This window comes from Penicillium daleae, assembly GCF_028827525.1.
Source record: "Penicillium daleae strain IBT 16125 chromosome Unknown utg000004l_segment0_segment0, whole genome shotgun sequence".
NCBI classification, from domain to species: Eukaryota; Fungi; Ascomycota; class Eurotiomycetes; order Eurotiales; family Aspergillaceae; genus Penicillium; species Penicillium daleae.
In genome coordinates, this window is record NW_026623152.1 from 1,139,515 (window position 1) to 1,158,951 (window position 19,437).

Below are 19,437 nucleotides of genomic sequence, written 5' to 3' on the forward strand. Positions count from 1 at the left end.
CTAAGCCTTTAAGGTTAGCCTCGAATTCCGGAATACACGCGTATAAAACAGGATACTGAAAAGTAATATATACGGGTATATTACTAGAGAGGGCCCGTAAACGATCTTAGGAAGTACAAAAGTAGTTCTACTAATCAGTTAGCTAGATAACCTAAGCTAGAAATTCTAGAGACGACAAGAAGGATCTTAAGAGATATTATAGATCTAGGGGTAGTTAGGGAATTAAGAGAGGGAGAGAAAGAAATTATCTTAACGTATAATTTAGTTAGACCGAGGAACTTTTTAGTCCCTTCAGGAGTAAGTTTAATTATAGGGACGGGTAGGCCTCTATAAGGATCCTTCTAAAGGGAGATCTATAGGTCCTTAAACTATAGACTTAATAAGGCGTTTCTTTAGTACACGGTAAAGAGAGCTAGGGAATTAAATAGATATACTTAGATACGTTAGAAGCCTAGATAGAACCTTTTCTCCTATATTAATAAAATCGTTTTATTAAACAGGCTAATATCCTTAATATAAACTAGTATCTTCTTTCTAGGCTATATATCTAACCTATACTCTTAGACTAAGTACTTTATACCCTATAAATTAGCTATTAAAAAGATAACTAACTAACTAGATTTAGGAATCTAGGTTTATAATACTAACCCTATATATATCTAAGCTATCCTCGTCGTTAATTTTAATCTTAGTAAGCTTTTAGTAGTAGCCGCGGAGGTTTTTCCAATCCGTATTTAATAAGCTAGCTTTATTAATACGTTTTAACCGCCGACCTTCCTTACCGCGCTCGAGTTTAAGATACTAGCCTAGGAACTAATATATATCATTATTCGACGCCTAGTATAGCGCCTCCTTAGGCTCCCGCTATTTTAGCTTATTAGGCTTATTTATCTGCTAGCTAGTATAGTACCTAATCTTATATTAGTAGATAGAAATAAGGTAGATCTCTACTATCACTAACCGTTTCTACCGGCCCTTAATCCGCTCTCGTCGTTTAATAGTGCCTAGTACTTTATTAAAATCCTTAGGAATCTTAGACAGATCAACTCTATTATTATCTAGAGGATTATTATAGAGTTCCCTAAGGTTACTAGGGAGCTCTAGCTCGAAGGAAGAGTAGTTCTTATCCGACCGGAGACGTTTTCGTGAGCTTAGGGCATCGTCCGGCTCCGTCAGATCCGTCTCGTATAAAGCATCGCCCTACTTATTAGAGTCGCTTATAGTAGTCGTAGTTATATTATCCTCGCTATAGGCTTTTCGCAGTATTCCACTTCGTCGGGGCCGAGAGCGCTTTATCGTTAAGATTATTAAAAGGGCAAGAACGGCGAAGGTACGGAGAGTACGGGGGTAGACTAAGACCACAGAAGCACGATACGGTTAAGTAGCTAGGAGCACACTAAAAGATAAACGAGTAACTAGTTTATAAGGGAACACGGTCAAGGTTAGGGGAGTAGGAAAGACAGAAGAAAGAAAGAAGAGCAGAAGAACGAAGAATATAAAGGAAAGGGCCTCTAGTAGGCTCGGGGGGATACACTCGCGATAGAGAGAGCAGGAAGGGTAGAAGAATAAAGAATATAAAGGAAACAGGCCACGGTAGGCAGGTTTGCACCATTATGACTTAGCCTATGACCTGGCCCGTTTAATAGGGTGTAGTAAGGCCATTTTTAGCGCCTTCGCAGAGCGTCAAGACGAGGAGAGGGACCTTTAGACGGAGACAACTGAATTACTAGGGTGCCCGCGAGTGGGTCTGCCTGGTGCGTGGTGGTAGCCGGACGGGGACGTGTTGGAAGATCGAGGTCACGTGTTACCAAATGACGGCCGAAAAAGGCGTCGACTGACGCCGAAAGTGGCAGCTATTTGGTAAACCCAAATTGTTTAGTAGTAAAATAGTTATATATACTATCGAAATTACTTAATTAGCTATTAAAATTTTTCTTTAATATAAGGAATTTAGTAGTAAATCTATTTAGCTAATATTAAGTAGCTAAGACTATCTATACTTAATAAGCTAATTTAGTATCTTCTAGCTAGAAAAGTAGGCTATCTTTATATAATAATCTAATAGATAATAGGGTATTATAATTTATCTAATCTATAGTTTTAAATTAATTAGATAGTATAGCTAGCTTATTTTAGCTTATCTTAGAGATAGTAGAGCTAGATAATCTTCTAGGTCTTCTTCTTCCTAACTAAATTATAGTATTTCTATAATTAGGCAATCTTTAATTAGGTAGTAGAGTAATTACTTTTTTATAAGACTAGTACTAATTAGGAATCTAGACTTACTAAATAGTAGGAAGCTTAATATAATCGAATTAAATAGTATTAATTAATCTTTCTAAATTAAGAATAGCTTCGATTCGGATAGACTATATAATATAGTTTTCTTTATCCCTAAAAGGATTAATATTATATTTATTAATTATTTTAAGTTAAAGAAATTTAATTAAATATTTAAAAAATAATTATTTTTATTAAGAAAGTCGAGATTTCTTAGTATTTTGTATAGAGAAGTAGACATAACTAGTAAAAATCGAGTATAAATTTTTAAAAATAAGAAATTAGAGGAGCTTTTTACTTCTCTTTAAGAGAGAGAAGTTTCTCTTAAAAGTAAGGGATTCTTTATTAAAGATAGAAGATTAAAAGGTAGTATAAGCTAAATTAAAGTAGAATTAATTCGGGCTTATAACGTATAAGTAAGTAATACTATATAGGTAGGTAGAGAGGAAGAAGATTAAATAAGATAGATTAATCTTTCTTCCTCTTAATTAAATAGGAAGGATAAATTTAATTCGGCTTTAGGATTATAAAGATAAGAGAAAAGTAAGGTAGGACTAAAGCTTAGTTAATTATATTAAATCGTCTTATTACTATATGTAAATTTCGATTTGGTCCCAAGCTGCCAGAATCGGCGTCGAATGACGCCAAAAATGGCGGCGTCGGCCCCTGGGCTTCATGCCACGACCGCGGCGGGGACTCGCCCACGCACCCACTAATGCAAGCGCGACCCGTCCCAACGCCACCGGCGTATCGTTCATGAGTCTGTTCGTGGGCGGTTCGCACATCCCATCGCAGGTCTTTCCACCCATCACCCTCGTCTCACCTTCTCCAGCCCCCTATCCAGCTACCTTGAGTGTACCTCGAGTGGATAAAAAAATAATGGATTTTGGCGCTGTGTCAGTCGCGCTATAAATTGCGCCCCGACGCGGTCGAAGTTGGAACTATGTTGCTCTTCATTATGCTTTGGTCACTTTGACATACAGTACATTTCATACTCTTTTGAACAGCGAAGGCCCTCCTGCAGCCTCGGTTCTTCCGTATCACTACCTCTCCCTTGCGTAGTATGTAGCTTGCTCCCTTTTTCTGTATTGATCATGCCACTGACAAAGAAAGATGGTGAGACATCGGGGTCGCCGTGCCGATGAGAGCCTGAGCTCTTCATCATCTCGCATAGAGTCAGAAGCAAGTAACTCCGACTCGGAAACCGAAATATCAAGCCCGGAATCCTCTTCACCGTCATTCCACGAAGGCTGTTCTCGGGGTTCATACGTTGGTAAACGCGGGCGCACCCCAGCGTCATCAAGCAATTCCAGCAGTGAATCTGATGATGAATATGGGGGAATTTGTGCTCGCCAGCAGGTGCGATCAAACAAAATGAGATTAAGGAAACGGTCAAAGGACGTCAGCACGATCATAGAACAGGCCAATCAGCCTAGTTACGGTTCTAGCTCCGGCTCTAGTGATACTGATAGAGATGGTTATTCGACGGATCCAGATATCCAGTCGGATGATACATCATCGGATAGTGAGGACGATGGCTATGCGAACCAAGGAAATTATAGCGCGGATGCGTGAACGCTGGGAAAGGTGCGTTAAACTACTACAAGGGAAGTGAAATTAGGAGCTGATGATTGCCTAACAAAATATACTGTAGCAGTATAAAAAGGACCGGCTATCTCCTAATCCAAGTAAGCCGACCCGAATATTGCTCTTCGAGCTGCTGGAAAGAGGGAGTTCACTCTATTCCTTCGCTGGTGCTTGAAGCTCCGGCGCGGCAAGAATGGGCGACGGTTAAAACGAATCAAAAAGGCCAGTACACTGGACACGAATTAGAAGATGTTTCTCCGTTATTATGAATAAGTCAATAGATATCTAATAGATGCTAAGCTGGGCCGGCGAATGCGAAAGGTGAGAATGAGTATGCTTTTCACGATACATGACTTACGAGTGACACTAAATAGAGTATCCGAAGGATTGTGAAGTAGAAAGGCCTAGACACCGAAGAAAAGAAGACGCCGATGTATATAGAAGATCTTGTTCCTCTCCAGGAAACGGTTCTTCGCACCATAGAGAAGCGCTTCTATATCGGTCTTCAGAGGATGCAACAGTGCCTCTATAACCTAATAGCCTACTTTAGCTTGTTTTGCGGAATTATATTGCGCACATTCTAACAATAATAGAAACACTTTCCTGATTCTAGAGATTATCTACGATCCGTCGCTCATGTTGAGTCCTTATACGTTTTTACTCGGCATGCTCTTCTACGACGATGCCTTGCGCCGAATTGGCACAGACATATAGGCCTTAATGCGAGGCCTAGAGGCTGACTCTGCAATGATTCGGGCGGTCACTCGAATGGGGAGATGGATCGACACTCAACGACCTCGTGAACTTACAGAAGAGCAGAAGGCTAGTGTGGAAGACATTCCCGAGCTACAGGAAGCCATCTAGAAGCGGGATAGTCTCGCCAAAAAGCTTAAGGACGGCGGCAAAAAGAGCCGTAAAAGGCTAGACCGGCTCCATCAATTGAAGAAAAACGTCACGAACACGCGCAACCGGTTGCTTTACGATCTTCGGAAGCGTGTACGAGAGGAATTTGATAGCTATTAGGCTGTTATTGACATCTAGCGGCAACTGGCCGGCAGTGCGCTTCACGATGAAGAAACGAAGGAGATATTGCGGACGGAGGAAAATATGCTACACCAGCAGATCTTCTTGCTTAGAAAATTGACGACATATCCGACATCGCTGTCTTTAGAGGCAGAGTGGACGCGGCAGAATAAGGCTATAGATGCTGTTCGCATATATTGTGACGTGCGAGAGGGTGGTCCTCGTCGAGGCCGACGGTATCCAGGGAGGTTGCCGCCTGCTAGGAAGGATATTGCAGCGACCAGCGTTCCAGCTCCCAGTTCCGCAACAAACCAATCGCTATCGGCACCATCAGAAGAAGCACTGCGAAAGGCAGAGACTCATATTCAAAAAGCCATTAAACCATTGGGGTGCTTCCAATACTACGGAAATATAGGCGAATCGGATGAACGTCGAATGAAACATTATTCTCGCCACAAGCATCTTTTGCGTCATTTCAGAGCCACGCATTTGGATGATCGCCACTGCAACTACTGCAACAAGCCGGTCGAACATGAAATGGGCTTGAGGAGACATGCGCATGAGAAACATCGTCTGAAGACTTAGATGGATGCTATTCACTGCTGTGAAGTAGCCAAGCTACATCAAATGGCGTTCCAGTGTGATGCTTTTGATGTTCGGTCGGGAGAGCCAACAGAGATGAATCTACGTTTGCGATACTGTATAGGAGGATCAGACTCGTGCTTTCTGTGTCTCGGAGATTGTATGTAGTTCGCGCATTTTAGGCTCGGCATAGCGGGAATGGGCCGTGGCCATAAACATGCGACATCCTTTTGTTCATCCAATAATTGGTGCAAGTCGATATCCCCACCTCCCGCATAGTCGGTCTCGCTGGAAGCCCAAAGCTATAAACCACTCGGTCTGAAATACTTTATCAAAGATGCCATCCAATGACATTAGATTCACTTTGTGGGTCGCATAACTATGTACTGAATGCCTTCTTAGGCGTTTTGTGGGCACGTGACGGATTTCTCAAGCGGTCGGACTGTCTGCCATCCCTAAAAGGCGAAGTCAACGTCCTTAGATAAGGGTGACGACACGTTTTCACAGGCCATCGCGTCAGTTTGCGTCAAATCCCCCAAGGAGAGACAAACGATCTGCTTTATTTCCCTTGGCAATCTTAGACCGCCAGAAAGTGAACGCCTGAGGATATACAAGAATCCTGGGTCCCTCAGCCGACACTTCGTCAACAAGCATATCAAGCCGTTCCCAAATGACATGCTCTCTGAGTGCACTATTTGTGGGGAAAAGCTGGTGTCAAAGTCAGCACTCCTGAACCATGCGCAAAGAGTGCATGGAGCTGTCTCCTGCTTGCCATTACCAGCTCCTGGCCTACCCCTTCCATAAACGCCAGGTCTCGTTGCCTCCCTCCCCTTTTATCCGATGATATAGATGGCCTCAATTTGTGTAAGCTTTGTGGTGTTAGCCTTCCCGGCTGCGACACTAGAATGTGTCGCGACACGCCATCTAGTGCTGCGACACTCCCTTGTGCCGCGACACTCTAGTTCTGCGACCCCATTCTACAGTGGCGCTATCCAGTTTTGCTAAGTAGACGCCTAGACATTTACTCTTGTACGTACAGAGACAGAGCACAAGGCATATGATGCATTTCAAACTAGATGGTGTGGCAGAACTAGAAGATGTGGCAGAAGTAGAAAGAGAATCTTCACATCCTGCATATATTCATAGACCATTCAGTCCTGCGGGACCCTTCAGTCCTGTGAGACCATCCAGTCCTGCCGACTTCACCTGAAGACTTGTGTCGGAGCAGAGTTGTTTTCGTACGCGATCACGGAACGAAGTGATTCGGTCAGGAAAGCCGACAGAGGTGAGACGCCCTTGGTATTATCTGCGTCCCGGAGAGTATAGCTCGCACATTTTGGGGTCGGCACGGCGGGAATGGCCGTGGCTACTAGCCTGCGACACCTTTTTCGTTCATCCAATGTTTGGGTCAAGTTCACGTCCCTAACGTCCCTACTTCAACATAGGCGGTCTCGCTGATGCTGAAGCTGTAAGCTACTCCGTCAAGAGCCCGGACTCACGGTTAGACAGATGTTCCCGAACTTTGCTGGAGGTGGATCCGGATTCACGAATGATAGCCGCTGAAGCTTTAGCCGTTCTTCTAAAACTTGCGAGGTGGTCCGTCAAACAAACACAGAACCCCTACGCACCATTTTACTTCGAGAGACTCATTAATGGTACAGTAGCATCCCTGACCAAGTCCCAAAAAGGGTCAATTTCTGTGAGCACCAAGCTTCTGTTGACCAAGGACCCGAGAGCTTTATGTTTTGATAGGAAGCTTGGATGCGCGGACACCAACCGACGTCGTCAGTCGTTCAGGGACTTCAGATGCATCGACTTGATCAGTCATAACTCATAACTAGGAGAGCGAAAGGAGCGCAATTCTCATCACATTCATTCACTCTCACCTGACGGAGCTCATCATATGCCGGGCCACGATTTCCCTTTCATTCACGGAGCTCATCGTATGCTAGGCCATGATTTTCCTTCCTGTAACCCATAGCTCTATCAATGGATCGTCTGAATTACTTCAATTAGCCAGTTCTAAATGTGGTAAGCGCAGAAAACTGTGAAGTTCTCGCGTTTCGCCTTGCCAGTTTTCGCTTGAGTTTCGTGCATGAAATACCAGTACTGACTTTGCAAGCGTAGCTATGCCAGGCGCAGTATTCTGGACTAGAGATGGTAGAATGGCGGGATGGTTGAGACAGGGTGAGAAAAAAGCGGGGCAGAAAGCGAGCCGATTTTAGAGCGCGACACCTCTCCGTGCTCCTTGGCCACGATTCGTACAATGTTACAAACCGTGGCTCGAAGGACGCAAAACGCGCAAGTGCTCCTTTTCCTCTTCAATTTTAGCGAGACTTCTCCTATGTGGAGTGGCACAGGAACAGAGCAGTCGTAGTCTTTACCCGCCCATGGGTTCTTGGCGGGTACCCATGGGCGCACTAGACTGTTGGAGGCGCTCATTAGGACCGGCTTTGATGTTTACTCGTATAGTCTGGCAAGCACAAACTTGCGTCTCGAAATCGCCCGCATCCTTCTCGAAGTCCCGGTCTGTAAACTTTGTGGTCTGTGAGAGCGGCACTCAACTACGTTGTAAGTTTTACCGAAGACTATGCGATCGTGACGCGACCTCGTTAAGGGTTGGTGTAGAGCATCCACACGACCCGTGAAGATAGAAATGGAAAGTACAGTGATCCAAGCTATGTACAACTGAAGCCAATGGAACACTTCCTAGGCTATCGAGATCGGAAAGCAAAGACGTATCTAGTTCAAAGTATAAAACAAATAAGAAGTCCCTCGAAGGCCACGCGCTTGCACGCAACACACCAAGAGCTGGCTGAATATAGCAAGAATGATATGAACAACCCCAGGGTAAATCAACAAGGGCGTATCAAAACGACAAAATAAAGACTTTACAGGCCGATGTCGAAGACCATGTTGGTGTTGACCGGGCAGCCGTGAGTAGCATGATCATCGCTGGGAAAGAGGTAGGCGGCAGGACATTGGATAATGCCAGCCTGGCAAACGACGGACATGCAGGATGATTCCGGAGAGGTAACCTGGAAGCCAAGAGCGGGCAAGATATTTCCGACAATGGCCAAGAGGTTCATGTTGATGAGGGACAAATCCCAGAAAATCGTGTCGCCGGCCACGGTATACTCGTACTGGACAACATTGGAGATGTCAGGAACAGTAGAGACCTTGATCGAAACACCGCCACCGTCAGGGTTGATTCTCCAGTCATGGCCCAATTCTTGACCAGCGGCGAGGGTCTCCATTAGGGGCGTAACGGGCGAATCAAAGATCCACATGTAGATGGTGTGTGGGGAGTTGTTCTTGATGGTAACACCGCCACCGGTAGTAGACCCAGAAGACGCCGGAGTACTGCTCGAAGACGAAGACGAGACCGCCGACGGCGTAGGGGTTGGGGTAGAGCTCGAAGTCGTCGGAGCCAGAGTCGAGATGGACGCGGTCTGCTGAAGAAGCTCAGCAGCCGCGGTGGTTGGAGTGGCAGTAGAAGTGGGCGTAGGTGTAGCAGTCGAAGTCGACGACGGCACGGCGCTTGACGAGACGCAAGCGCCAGCAGGCATAACACCATCCGCAACCTTCAGAACGTTCTGATCAATAAGGTCACATGCCTTGCTGGCAGGGATACCTTGGCCGTTCTCCATGACGAATTCGTAAACGACATCCTTAAGGTCACGCTGGTGGTGGTGGACATGGCGGCCGTGGTGGTGTCCAGCTGCGGCGAGTCCGGCAGCCGCCAGGGCAATGGCAACCGAAGTGAACTTCATGTCGATAGATGCAAGCCAACGTCAAGTCGGAGCGGAGGGTTGATATATCAAGGCGTCTGCAGACCCAAGCAAGTCAGAACCATCTCGTAAGATCCCATTTCGCTGATGCTCTCTACTCACCGGAGATAAGCGGCAAGCCGTCGTAATTGGGCTGTAGCTAAGAAAGGAAGAGAGAAGGTAAAGACGGTAACTGAATGTGGTTCCCAAATGAATGTGGTAGAGAGCGCAATGCTTCTCACGTCGGACGAGGAACTCAGCCAGAAGGGAAAGGAGAGGAGGAAAGAGAGACTGCGGGAAGATGATTCAGGAGAGAGTCCATGGCGCTAAAAACTAGAACTACGAAACAAGAAAGCAGAACCACATTGCGGTAAGGTGAGAGTTGATCGGAATATAAACTAGTTCAACTAAGTCAAGACTGTCCTGAGAGAAAACCCACTTCGAGCAAGAGCGTCGTTGATTAGGTACAGCATGGCCGGGTGATTGGTTAGGGCGGGTTTGGCGGAGAGGGGCGAAAAGGGGTATCAAACTTAATCTGACCGCCCTGGCAAACAGGCACACTGCGGAGTCCCCAACCCTACTGCGTAGCTAGGTAACGTTCATGTATAGTACCGGAGTACTGAAAATTTGGTCGTTTTATGAATGATAGCTCAAGTTATATCTTTGAAAATTTGAGCGAAATCGGGCCAGAGGAAGGCTAGTGTTCAGTGGGATCTCTCAAGACTGGGAACTTTTTTTGATGGGGTGCGGGGCGGCTATTGATACCGCATTAATTTCACATAATTACAAATACTACTTATAACTAACTAGTCGTAGTTCACGGCCGATCGGGCCACATGGTCGTGCGGGCCACCCCAAAACACCATACTAAATGTGATAAATTACAACTTCATATCTCAACAACCTTTTGGATTCAACATTAATTATTGAGTATACATAAACTAGAGAGTATAAATAACCTACTTATACAGTAGAAAAGGATAGAACTAAGGATTAAGAGAGATATATATGTATTTGGATCTAAAACGTCAAAAATACGCTGTATTTTATGGTAAAGTAGCTAAATACCCCTAAAAGGCTTAGAAAATGTATATATATTATTCCTGCACGGATATTAGAGTATATCCCATAAGATTAGCTAAACTAAGCAATTGGTGGTTGAAATATAGCGGAATCAAAATATACCATTTAGTATGGTGTTTTGGGGTGGCCCGCACGACCGTGTGGCCCGATCGGCCGTGAACTACGTTATTGCGCTTGACTCTGGCTGACTCATGATATAGTACCACAGAGTACATAAAATAGTAATTTATTTGAAACTTGAAACTTGAACTGCTCATCACCAGCCGATACAACCAACCCAACGTAGGAAGTGTGAAAGTCAGGTCTGGTATATGTATTCTACGTGCTTGATGTTTGAACTATAACAGTAGCGTACTCGAGGTAATATTTATAAGAACTAGATTATATAGTTATAATACTATACTAAGATAGTAACTAGCAAGCTTAGTACAGATGGTATATTAAGTTATAAATCATAGACTCCGCAGTAGAGAGGATAGTAGAATGCCATACTACGTTGTAAAGAACGGTGAAAACCTGGAGAAATACCGCTGACCAGTTTAATGTCAAAGAGCTTAACGGAATCAACGCCCTTGATTCTATACTATATCAAGATTCTTCGCGTGCACTGCTAGCGATGTCATGCATCCTCGGAGAATCTTCGGGAGGTTATTGACGGGGAATTCCTAACTTCTTGGAATAACCATCCGAAGTTTTGGAGCTTCTTCAAGCGCCAATTTGCCTATGCCACAATTGTGGGGGAGACTGTAGAACGAAGCACCCCGTGGGATCTGTCTCCAAGCCGAAGATATTGCGATAAAGGCCCGTTGACAACAAAACAACGTATATATGAGACGGTCCTGACTCTAAAAAAGTTTGGGACACGACCTTATCGACAACACAGCTATGGCTCTCATCTCAACCGTATAGGGTCAAACCCTCACGAGCGATAGTACGCAGGAATGGAGAGCAGCTAAAAGCTTGGACTTACTGTCGCTAATTGTCTTTTCGTCTGAACACTCTTGGTGATGGCAGTCAAATTTCTGTAGTAAAGGACAGGCATTTCCGTCACCGCTATCCTGTGTACTCGATAGTGTTGGCTCCCCCTAGGAGCTCGCCAGTTCAATATCAAACAGATTAGGCGATCCGACTGCGTTTTGATGCATTGTGTCTTTTGTATTAGCAGCCGGTGGAAGAAAGCAATTCGGGATGATTGTCGAGTTGTCTGCCACCGAAGAGTCCGGTACGTATGAGAATGCAGCTTCCTCTCCCGACAGCAGGGTATTAGAAGCGCTTTTGTTGCTGTTAAAAGCAAAATATGGTGGTCTTGCTGGCCTTGACGGGCCATGGTAGAATTGTATGTTATTAAGAGTTACCGCTATAATCTCAGAGGAGAGAGGTCGAGATGCAAAGTGAACCGAGGAAGAACTGATATCGTTTGACTACTGGACTGGCATATGGTGGAAAAGGCTTTGATTTTAAAGATGAAACTAGTCCTAGCAAGACCTTAGGCGAGGCTACTCCGAAGAGAGCCGAGCCCCAAACAGGCATTCCGGTCAGTGAGCAGCACTGGGCTGGCCGCCTTCTCCGCAGGACAAACAAGACGGTGGAAAGACGAGCTGAGGCAAGAGTCTGTCTCGCTTCATATCGTCTAAGACACGGACGCCTTCTGGCAATGATTGGAGATGAGCCCCTGGTACCCTGGGCGGTCGTGAAAAACAGGAAGTAACAAGGGTCGTGGTTCTCTCTGATTTGCTTAGTGCCTATATGATCATCAAGCATGATGGAACTCTCCAAGGCAGGCCGGGTGTCCTCCTTCAGCTCCGCCCCAAATGCAACGCCGGAGGACTGTGGTCCAAGACCATGAGCGAAAAATTGCCTCCGGCATTTTCACGATTGGCTGGTAGGCTCTCGTCATCGCGGACGCAGCATGTATAGCCTACTCTAGGCCGGCTTATATGTAAGGTTCACGTCAGGATAACCAAGCAAGGAAGCGATTAGCAAGCACCGCCGCTTTGGCTGTGAGACGCCGGTTTGGGCTATGATCGAACATCCCGCTGGCTGGCTTCTGGCCATATGCGACCTACGGGACGTTCACGACCAGCCCACTCGAAGTCGCACTTCAGCGGGAGGTCAGCCAGCTGACCATTCGTAGCGGAGCATGCAAGCCTCGTGTCTAATCGCAGAAATAGCGCATAGATCACTGGGGCAGACAGAAGATGGCGAGGCAGCTTGAGTGTCCGAGAAACTATGCGGGCTATGGTTGACAGAGTAAAGGGGGATGATTCCCTTAGCGAAGGGCCACGTCATCCTAGCTAGCTAATCTCAGATTTGGTGGTGTTTTTCTCAATCCCTTTCTTGATCGTGGTAAATGTCCGTTGTCACGGAGGACCACGCAACTGTATACTGGAACTAAGAGCGTCCTGCTAAGTTGTCGTAGGTTGTAGAGGCAACATTCGTTTTTGGCGAGTCTAATAGCCGTTGATCGTGCAGTGAATAGGCGCTATTTTCGACAAAAGCGCCGTAGCCTGCTAAGTATCAAAGGGAGCAAGCAGGTCGAAACAGGGGACGGGGAAGAGCACGGCTTCGCATGCCCTATTGGATGGAGTTGGTGGAGCAGGAGGCAGTGTTGCCAGAAAATTCCTCTAGTCAAGCGGCGCTGGGTCAGCCGACCGAGACCGTCGCCCCAACCGGATGCATCTTCCAACTGTTGGAAAGGGGAGAGAAGAGGTGGAAGAGGGTGGTGATCATGGAGCGACACACCACGGATTTATACATTCGGAGCAGCGGGTTGCGAGGCGGTGAGGACACGAGGGTGACTGTTACGGAATAGCGCTGCGGCTAAACCGCATTGGGCGGGCGCTAAACCGGGATTGGGGAGCTGCCGTTTCGGGCGTCGGCGGCCCAAATCGAAAAAATACTTATAAATATTATTATTAAATATAATAATAAGATCTTAGTAGATAAAGTAGGGTATATTTATAATTAATATTTTATATAAACTTATCAAACTTATTTCTTGTATATAATTAATCTAGATAGATCTAGATATATTCTAGATATATAGTAATCTTATACAGATAGATCTAGATATATATAATAATATTATATAGATAGATCTAGATATATAGTGATTTTATATAGTAGCCGTTTGATATATAGTTACTTGATTATACGATGTAATTCAATCGTAATGATAATATAGATCGTATGACTATAATATGTCTGTTTATGCCTGATTATCCGATTAGATAATAATGATATAATAGTATAAAGCTTATACAGATTCAGAACACCGTTCTAGCCTTAGTATAGGCCTTATAAATCTAGCTTGATATACTACCTAATAGCTTAGGCATCTTGCCCGATATCTGATACTTATGAATCTAGCTTGATATACTACCTAATAGCTTAGGCATCTTGCCCGATATCTGATACTTATGAATCTAGCTTGATATACTACCTAATAGCTTAGGCATCTTGCCCGATATCTGACACTTATGAATCTAGCTTGATATACTACCTAATAGCTTAGGCATCTTGCCCGATATCTGATACTTATGAATCTAGCTTGATATACTACCTAATAGCTTAGGCATCTTGCCCGATATCTGATACTTATGAATCTAGCTTGATATACTACCTAATAGCTTAGGCATCTTGCCCGATATCTGACACTTATGAATCTAGCTTGATATACTACCTAATAGCTTAGGCATCTTGCCCGATATCTGACACTTATGAATCTAGCTTGATATACTACCTGACGGCTTAGGCATCTTGCCTGATATCTGATAACCTACCAGGCCGAATATATAGCTATAAAAGAAGCTATACAGGAAGCTATCTATCTAGCTAACCTATTTAACTATCTAAACGATAGATTAGGCCTAGGCTATATGCCTAGTAAGCCTACTATATTAGTGGATAATAAGGTAGCTATTAAGCTAGCCGAAAACCCTGAATTTCATAAAAGGACAAAGCATATTGATATATAATATCACTATATCAGAGATTAGGTCAAACAAAAAAGGGTCGATATTTAATATATCCCTACTAAACTACAATTAGTAGATTTCCTGACTAAAAACCTCAGAAGAGAGATATTTGAAAACCTAAAGAATCTAGCTAACCTCCGGGAGATTTAGGAAGATATATATCTAGCTATCTTATAGTAGTATATATATATATCGATCCTATCTACTCTACTAATCTCTATACTCTATTGCTATTTGTACTATAGTATAAAGATTACGGGGGAGTGTTAGATATCGGGCAAGATACCTAAGCCGTTAGGTAGTATATCAAGCTAGATTCATAAGTATCAGATATCAGGTAAGATACCTAAGCCGTGAGGTAGTATATCAAGCTAGATTCATAAGTATCAGATATCGGGCAAGATGCCTAAGCTATTAGGTAGTATATCAAGCTAGATTTATAAGGCCTATACTAAGGCTAGAACGGTGTTCTGAATCTGTATAAGCTTTATACTATTATATCATTATTATCTAATCGGATAATCAGGCATAAACAGACATATTATAGTCATACGATCTATATTATCATTACGATTGAATTACATCGTATAATCAAGCAACTGTATATCAAACGGCTACTATATAAAATCACTATATATCTAGATCTATCTATATAAGATCACTATATTTCTAGAATGCGTCTAGATCTATCTAGATTAATCATATGCAAGAAAGAAGTTTGATAAGTTTACATAAAATATTGATTATAAATATGCCCTATTTTCTCTACCAAGATCTTATTATCATGTTCAACAATCATGTTTAATACATCAAGCAAGAACAAGACGATTTAATACAATCAACCAAGCTTCAGTCCTACCTCACTTTTCTCTCATCTTGATCTATTCTAAGCCGAATTGAACTTATCCTTCCTATTCAATCAAGAGGAAGAAAGATCAATCGATCTCTTTCAATCATCATTAACCTTCTTCCTCTTTACCTACCTGCGCAGCATATCACTTGCTCACAACTACCGGTTAGAAGTTTAGGAGATAGTAAAACCGTAGTACCTATATTTCTATAGATAAAACTATAGGAATCGTAGTACTACTACCTTTAAAGAGAACTAATATATCGATAAGAAGAATACTATTAAACTAAGAGAAGAAACTTCGTTAAGGGCGTAGGGCTAGTTACGGTTATATGAATACGAAATTAGTAATAGTAGAGAAGTGATTAACTAAAGAGAAGGGCTAGGTAGATTAGTAAGTAGCGAATTAGCTAGGTAACTAGTTAACTAGATTAAATTAAGGTTAATAAAGTAGGAATCGGATTTAGTATAGATCTTACTAAAGAAGTAGCAGAATCTTAGCTATTTTAATTAGAAGATATAGGGGTTAAGGTTCGTTCCTTAATAGGAGTTAGTTTAATTAGTTAATAAGGTAATTTAGCTATTCTTCTAGGTAACCCTTAGGTAAAGAATTAAAAGTTATAAGGATAGAAAGGTAATAGGCTAGGTAGAAGGTAGTTAAATTAAAATAAATAGAGATAGTCGATATAGTAACGGTTTAGCTACGAATTAATCTCTTTTTTATATAGGTTAAAATATTAATTAATTCTTAAGGATCTTCTAAAGGGCCCTATTTTATGGGCCTTTTATCCTTAAGCCTCTCTTAACTACATAACGTAGTATATATATATCATCTGCTAAATAGAAACCTTCTAGAAGGGCCTATCGTAGAGTAGACCTATTATTAAAGAAAGTAAGGTTTATATAACATACTTAGCAAGGCCTAAACTGGCCCGAAGCGTTACCGGAAAGCGATAGTTTTTGATTGGTTCCCTATATAGAACTAAACCATCCCCGAAGACATATAGAAAGGTCTCCCAAAAGATGTGTGGAAAGATCTCTTTTTACAAATAACGTAGGCAGCTTTCCCTACTTTCACTAGAAAGACGAGTAAATAGTTCCTACTAGTGCTGACACAATCAAGATGACCGCTATACTATAACTATGAGGCATCAGAAGCGTAAGGTGATCAGAAATAGGGTGAAAAATAGCTTCTGACCACGCTTAACTTTAGCATGACAACGTTATACCACAGCCTATCCTCGAGGATAAATTTAAATACAATATGTAATTCTCTAGCTTATAGATACACCCTATTCACCCTGTTCAGCCGGCTGCTTGGTTATGAAGAATTTTATAAATATATAGGCCTTGACTATAATTATGACCTTTTCATCCTGGGCTCGACGGAGATTTAGTGGTGCTTGCGAGGGCTAGGTTAAAACGCTGATTGGATTAAGGCAGCTAAGTAAGAATCTTGATCTATGAATGTCTTAACAGCAATGTCCTGGTCTGTTTAAGAGGTACGGAACAGGCCCATAATAGCAGAGTGCGAGGAACTGATCCAAGAACTGCCTAGACACGAGTCAAAAAATATAGATAGGCGGTCTTCTTCATATCATCAATCTTCTCACACTCCACAACCTTTTCATCATTGAATAGTATCCATGGTGGAGAGTCTTCGCTTGCCAGCGACTTACGGATGAAGGCCACGTAATGACTGCAGCATGTTAGAACATGAACCAACTGTCGATTGACATGAGGAAACAAACTTACCCTGCGTGTACAGATGATCCTTTATGACAGACAAATGACCGTAATTGATACCGAGCTGGCAAGGTATCATACCCGAACGGGCCTTGATGCGTTTGACCGGCAGTGTCGTTCTGACCATCCATATCATCGTCGTCATCATCAGGATGTGTGAACACCCAATCCACAGCTCGGTTGACATCTCCATCGGTCGCAGCAAGAGCTCTTCGAGCACGTGAGGCATCAATCCCCATCTCACCTAGTTGGGAAATTTTGGACTCATCCTGTTCCATTGCCTTTGCACCACCGGCAGATTGATCCAACACAAGAGGTTCGTCAATATCCGGGTCTTCCATGTGGGCAAAGAGCCAATTCATAGCAGCTTCCACATCAGAGTTGCCGGTTGCATGGAGGGCCTTTTCACACCGAGGTGTGGGGAAACCCATACCCAGAAGTTGATCTAGAATCTCCGGGTTGGCCACAAACTTCGCGCTTTCCTGAATCTCCGGAAGGGGCTCCTCATTTGGATCATGCGCTCCAGCCAGATATGGATCAAAGTCAATTGGCTCATCGCTGACGACTACGGGGATGTCCAGCTTTGTTGGTACCCACTTGACCAGCTCAAAGCGGCGGGCATTGACAGCAAGCTCTTGAGGTAGAGTCTTGAAGGTGGTTTTCTTGGAAAACCCGGCTTGGCTCTCGCATGCCGGACAAGTAAGTTCAACGATTTCTTCCGCAGTGAAGATGTCCAAGCACTCGGACAATGTCACCGATTCAAACTGATCCTTCTCTCCTGCAATGCGGTGCGCAGGTACTGCGACAGAAATATTGTCCTGTTCATCCACTTTGTACCGGACCTTCTTGCATCCAAGGCATTGCAGGCGCTGCTCAACCTCGAATCGAAAGTTTTCCACAGGGTTGACCTGGCCATCTGTGTGTTTCGAAAGGCTAACGGATTTGAATAGATGCAACAAAAATTCGAATGCATCCTGTTGTCTCATAGTGGCAAATTCCGGGTGGCCCTGTCCAATGAGATATTTGAACATAGCTGGTACCAACCCTTTTTGATGGGGAGAAGAGGAAGGGCCTTCCGACGCGGGAGCGGATGCAATGACACGGGGGTCTGGTCGCGAGTACCGGCCAGAGAGTAAGCCATCTGCAAGCTTCCTCAACTGGGTCTCTATGTCTTGTGCTGGGACCTGGCAGACTGGCGGTTCTTCAGATGGGTGGTAGTATCGACTCTGAAAGCCCGAAGTGGAAAAAATGCACTGCATCACACTGGAAAGATAGCAGCTGTTTCCGAGGTTGGCCAACCCAGTAAATCCAGGACCATAAACTGGCACGAGCTCACGACCATCCTCGGTGGTCATGGAGAAATCCCATTGCAAGTTATGCTCAACCTGCATCTCCATCAAGCTTTTCTCTGTCTTTTCGCGTCCAGCCAGGTAGATTCCCCAATGAGCAAGGTGATTGACAAGTTCTGGATCCGTCCGTTCCTCATTGCATTTGTAACAGTAGATGTCAGCCGACCCTTCTGCAGTGATAGACCCTAGTTTGACGGCAACAGCGTGGGATGTTGCCTCAGCGTGGGCAAGCGCATGGGAGTTTCCCCGAGCCCCCCCCAACTGGCTACGCCCACACGCGGTATTACCACATTCCAAGCAAAGCCAGAGGTTTTCTTGCAAGTCGCAGGCTGTACACTGGCTAGAATCTGCCGAGTTCGATAAGTATTCTTGCATGTTCCAGCGTCAGCATGGGCGGTACCTTTAGATTCCGAGTCTGCAACATCTTCCTGAGTTAAACACAAAGTATGCTCGCAAGATACAAACTCTTGCTCCCAGGCCTTGACTTCCTCTCGTTTCGAGAAGGTCATTGCGGTCATGATGCCCTCGATCACCGCGGGTAGGTTTCCAGTTGATTTGTCCACATTTTCCTGAGGGCATGCATAGCACACTACCGAGGTCACAACATCATAACGGTCTTCTTCCGTCTCGGCGGCAATCGCAAGTTTCGAGATTTTGGGGGGAGGCTCGTCGCGCTACAGTTGTAGAAAGAGAAGGTAAGTCCTTGTGTGAGAGAAGGACAGGGCAGGAAGACGGAATTTAACATTACCTGCACTTGCTTCTGAGTTCGTCGAATGTTCAGAGCTAGGGCATGCCCATAGCGTTTGAAGTGAAGCAAGGCGTGGTCTCTGTCCCCAGCACAGCCTCCGTTGAAGCAATGAAGGCAGACATTGAGACCAGCGTCATCGTCCTTGAAACCGTCAATACCAGGCTAGATACCAGGAAGCCAGATTGCGGAGGCTGAGGATACATACAATAGAATCGAAGCACTGGGTGCAATCCTCTCGGTACACAGCCTGAGTAGGCCCTGGCGGGCTGAGATCTAGCTCCTATAATTAGCTGATCGCAATCATGAGGGTCTGCACTCCGCCCGATCTCACCAACCTGAAGCGCCTGAATGGACACAGGCCATTTTGAAGGGCCAATGACCAAGACACAGAAAGTCAAGAGTAGGAAATCACGTAGATTTCAGGAGCGGAGAAGGAGGAAGA

At 44.3% G+C, this 19,437-nt stretch overlaps 5 protein-coding genes across 5 annotated transcripts; 2 read left to right on the forward strand and 3 right to left on the reverse strand.

Annotated features, from left to right (window-relative positions):
- On the reverse strand, nt 1-1,612 carry N7458_004062 (uncharacterized protein; the record flags this gene model as incomplete). Its single annotated transcript, XM_056907444.1, has 3 exons — nt 1-127; nt 971-1,200; nt 1,433-1,612. 3 exons carry the CDS (start codon nt 1,610-1,612, stop codon nt 1-3), a joined length of 537 nt encoding a protein of 178 aa, XP_056768171.1.
- Nucleotides 1,613-3,814: 2,202 nt separating this feature from the next.
- Nucleotides 3,815-4,581, forward strand: N7458_004063 (uncharacterized protein; the record flags this gene model as incomplete). Its single annotated transcript, XM_056907445.1, has 5 exons — nt 3,815-3,867; nt 3,938-4,126; nt 4,149-4,188; nt 4,266-4,387; nt 4,461-4,581. 5 exons carry the CDS (start codon nt 3,815-3,817, stop codon nt 4,579-4,581), a joined length of 525 nt encoding a protein of 174 aa, XP_056768172.1.
- Nucleotides 4,582-4,587: 6 nt separating this feature from the next.
- Nucleotides 4,588-5,475, forward strand: N7458_004064 (uncharacterized protein; the record flags this gene model as incomplete). Its single annotated transcript, XM_056907446.1, has 3 exons — nt 4,588-4,695; nt 4,732-4,863; nt 4,909-5,475. The coding sequence occupies 3 exons, from the start codon at nt 4,588-4,590 to the stop codon at nt 5,473-5,475; spliced, it is 807 nt and encodes a 268-aa protein (XP_056768173.1).
- Nucleotides 5,476-8,363: 2,888 nt separating this feature from the next.
- On the reverse strand, nt 8,364-9,245 carry N7458_004065 (uncharacterized protein; the record flags this gene model as incomplete). The annotated part of the gene is made up of 1 exon (XM_056907447.1): nt 8,364-9,245. The coding sequence occupies one exon, from the start codon at nt 9,243-9,245 to the stop codon at nt 8,364-8,366; it is 882 nt and encodes a 293-aa protein (XP_056768174.1).
- A 7,461-nt stretch (nt 9,246-16,706) lies between these two features.
- Nucleotides 16,707-19,358, reverse strand: N7458_004066 (ubiquitin-specific protease UBP14; the record flags this gene model as incomplete). Its single annotated transcript, XM_056907448.1, has 6 exons — nt 16,707-16,851; nt 16,908-18,594; nt 18,648-18,921; nt 18,996-19,157; nt 19,201-19,268; nt 19,331-19,358. 6 exons carry the CDS (start codon nt 19,356-19,358, stop codon nt 16,707-16,709), a joined length of 2,364 nt encoding a protein of 787 aa, XP_056768175.1.
- Nucleotides 19,359-19,437: the final 79 nt, after the last annotated feature.